The sequence below is a fragment of the Myotis lucifugus genome, unplaced genomic scaffold, assembly GCF_000147115.1.
Source record: "Myotis lucifugus unplaced genomic scaffold, Myoluc2.0 scaffold_704, whole genome shotgun sequence".
NCBI lineage: Eukaryota > Metazoa > Chordata > Mammalia > Chiroptera > Vespertilionidae > Myotis > Myotis lucifugus.
The window spans coordinates 129,253-131,183 of NW_005871752.1; the positions used below are offsets into that span (position 1 = coordinate 129,253).

General features: G+C 51.6%; 1 protein-coding gene across 12 annotated transcripts in view; it reads left to right on the top strand.

Annotated features, from left to right (window-relative positions):
- SLC38A9 (solute carrier family 38 member 9) overlaps window positions 1–1,931 on the top strand; it is a 38,636-nt gene that overhangs the window by 35,442 nt on the left and 1,263 nt on the right. For 11 of the 12 annotated variants that reach the window (XM_023746603.1, XM_023746601.1, XM_014447743.2 and 8 more), the window contains one exon: window positions 950–1,039. The exons of the other annotated variant lie outside the window; for it this stretch is intronic. In XM_023746603.1, coding sequence (XP_023602371.1) covers window positions 950–1,039 — 90 coding nt within the window. The remainder of the gene's footprint in view (window positions 1–949; window positions 1,040–1,931) is intronic. 12 annotated transcript variants of the gene reach the window in all.

Genomic DNA, 1,931 nt, shown 5'->3' on the forward strand with positions numbered 1-1,931 from the left:
AAACACCACAGTAACAAAACACGTATTCCCCGAAAGAGATTTTGAAGGCGGGAGTTCTAAGAAGAGTCAGAGCATAATCCCGAGCCCATCGTTACCGGGGTCAAACTCACCACTCTGTGTAAGAATACCTTTCTTATGTTTAAGTCTGTGGTCATTATCGGAGATTAACGAAACCTCTGACAACTTGGGCTCAGAAGTTGCGCTGGTACCTCAGCTTGGCGTTGGAGAATGAACGTTCTGGGGAAATGGAGCTGTTTCTTGAGCATCAGGTCCCATCCACATTATTCTTATTTGTGTCCAAATGGACTCCCAGCCCCTGTTAGCGCCTCGTCCACGGACTTAGCGGGCATTCTATTCATGGTAAATGCTGAGTCTGAAGAATAAAATCCTGCCCATTTTCCTTTGTCCTCAGTTTACTGTATCTAATTATAAAAGTAAAATAAACACCTTAAAGACATGGTAACATATACTATTTGTTAAACATAGAAAACAGAAAAAATGACCCCAGAGCCCAAATCTTACAGAACCGCCATGGCCCGTGCAGCCCTCCCTGACGACGCCCAGCGGTTTCAGGGTCCCGCGCAGTCACAGTCCCGCCGGCTCCCCACGTGGACCAGACGGTGTTTGCCATCTGGGTGCCAACGATGAGGGTTCTGAGTGATTGTCATTGGGTCCCGTCTGTCGAGGGCACTGCCGTTTGTCACGGCTCTCGCGATGGTGCAGCTGTTGTCAGGATTTGACCGAGCGGGACTGTGGGCGGGAGAGGGACCTCTGACACGGCACCGTGAGGGCGGGCCCGGCGCCAGCGCCGCCTCTGCCTCCGCGGGATGTGACTGTCATGTTAAAGACGTTCTGATTTTAGACACATTAATGGTGAAGCGTGTTCTCGCATTAGTGGTGATAATGTGCCTGTTTTATTTTTATTTTTCCCCCGAAACGCATCACCTAGCATTTTCCACGTGCTGGTCCTGAATCTGATCATTGTGGGAGCTGGCGTGAGCATGGCCTGTCTGTACCCCAACATCGGAGGGATCATAAGGTACTGCTGGGGCTGTGCCACTTCGGGGTGCTCTCTGCTGGGGGGCTGTCCCAGTGTTGCTGCTGCTTCATTTAATTGTGTGAGATTTCAGGGTTTAATACGGTAACGTGCACGTTCTGCTGTCGCTTACGTCTCCTTGTCCTCCATTCTGCTCCTTTCCCACTAGAAACGCCAGGGCCCCTGAGCTGTGGGCACTGCTCGTTCTTTCTCTCATTGTTGTCTACTGTGTCCCTTTCTTCTCACCCGAGTGAAAGTGATGTCTCATCCATATTGTATCATGTCTTGGGCACCAGAAGGTCTCTTACATGCCACAGCTGTGCCCTGACTTTCTGCTCAGGAACACGGTCCAGGGAGAAAGGTCCCAGTAGGAGGTGAAGGAGGAGATCTGACTGCGGGGGTGGGCACACGGTACAATATACAGACCTCGGAGCATGGAAACCCACACCTGACACCGATGTGTTCATGCTGACCAGCGTCACCCAATAATTTAATAAAATAAAAAGAACATAGTCCAGTGTCAACTGTCGTCAGAAAGGAAGAGTCCAGGTCCCAGAGGGCTCTTTCCTTCCTATTTTCCCAAAGACATTGTGACGTTTGGGGAAGACATTGAGTGATTGGGAATCGTGGTGCCCCCGAACCTACAGAAAGCAGGGCTGAGTCACTGTCCCAAGAGCCTTCCCCGAGCGCGGCGAGCAGCACGCTGCCTGTGGCCACACGGACAGGTTCCCAGTGAACTGTTGCTAGTGAGCGGAGGCAGTGCCGCTCCGCAGGCGCGGGTGTGGGTGTGTTGTTACAACCTTTGATATCGATGCTGAACACTGTGAGGTGGTCATCTGCTCACCTTTAAGGAGATGCACAAGCCCCCTCACACACGCAGATGCCTAATCCTATA